General features: G+C 37.4%; 1 protein-coding gene across 4 annotated transcripts in view; it reads right to left on the bottom strand.

The window, feature by feature from the left end:
* LOC106883927 (E3 ubiquitin-protein ligase MIB2) overlaps positions 1-1,022 on the bottom strand; it is a 19,187-nt gene that overhangs the window by 8,979 nt on the left and 9,186 nt on the right. For 3 of the 4 annotated variants that reach the window (XM_014935070.2, XM_052978151.1, XM_052978152.1), the window contains exon 2: positions 379-478. The exons of the other annotated variant lie outside the window; for it this stretch is intronic. In XM_014935070.2, coding sequence (XP_014790556.1) covers positions 379-478 — 100 coding nt within the window. The remainder of the gene's footprint in view (positions 1-378; positions 479-1,022) is intronic. 4 annotated transcript variants of the gene reach the window in all.

The following is a 1,022-nucleotide window of genomic DNA, read 5'->3' as shown; positions in this document are numbered from 1 at the left end:
ACACACACACATCGTTTAACGTCCGCTTTCCATGCTAGCATGAGTTGGACAAGATGGGGGCTTCTTTCAGTTTCCGTCTACCAAATCCACTCACAAGGCTTTGGTCGGCCCGAGGCTATAGTAGAAGACACTTGCCCAAGGTGCCACGCAGTGGGACTGAACCCGGAACCATGTGGTTGGTAAGCAAGCTACTTACCACACAGCCACTCCTGCGCCTATTTGGTTGAAGTTTCACAAAATCTAATGATAATGAGGATTAGAGGATAGAGGTGAAGAAAGAAATGAAATATCATGGACAAATAGCTGTTTAGTTACGAACATTTAATGTTTTGTATAAAATAAGTCAACTTTCAGAAGACGATAAACAGAACAACTTACTTTATGTAAATTTTGTTTAATATACTGTTGAATATATTGAAAGTCACCACGCAAAATTTTACCTATATTCTTATCAACTTCCATTTTTAAATGAAATATGCTAGAAAAAGAAAAAGAAAATCATAAGTTTCAAAACCTTATAAAATGAGATAAACAACAATATAAAGAAGACTGTGTTTCTCAAATCTCCCCACAAATGACATAATATTGGAGACTTCAGTTTATTTAAAGCATCATTTATAGCTGGATGGTCTTCATAACACATATAAACCTAACAAAAAGTCATCGTATTGTGTGTTGATAAGTTAGCTACATTACTTGGCTTATTACAGCCTGACTGGTGACAATTAAACCCTGAATATTGGGATATGATTTACTCTTTCACTCTTCTACTTGTTTCAGTCATTTGACTGCGGCCATGCTGGAGAACCACCTTTAGCCGAGCAAATCAACCCCAGGACTTATTCTTTGGAAGCCTAGTACTTATTCTATCGATTTCTTTTGCCGAACCGCTAGGTTACGGGGACGTAAACACACCAGCATCGGTTGTCAAGCGATGTTAGGGGGACAAACACAGACACACAAACATATACATATGTATATATATATATATACATATATACGACGGGCTTCTTTCAGTTTCC

This window comes from Octopus bimaculoides, chromosome 30 (assembly GCF_001194135.2).
Source record: "Octopus bimaculoides isolate UCB-OBI-ISO-001 chromosome 30, ASM119413v2, whole genome shotgun sequence".
Classification (NCBI taxonomy): Eukaryota; Metazoa; Mollusca; class Cephalopoda; order Octopoda; family Octopodidae; genus Octopus; species Octopus bimaculoides.
The sequence above is the reverse complement of the archived record's forward strand: the minus strand, read 5'-3'. Positions and strand labels throughout refer to the sequence as shown.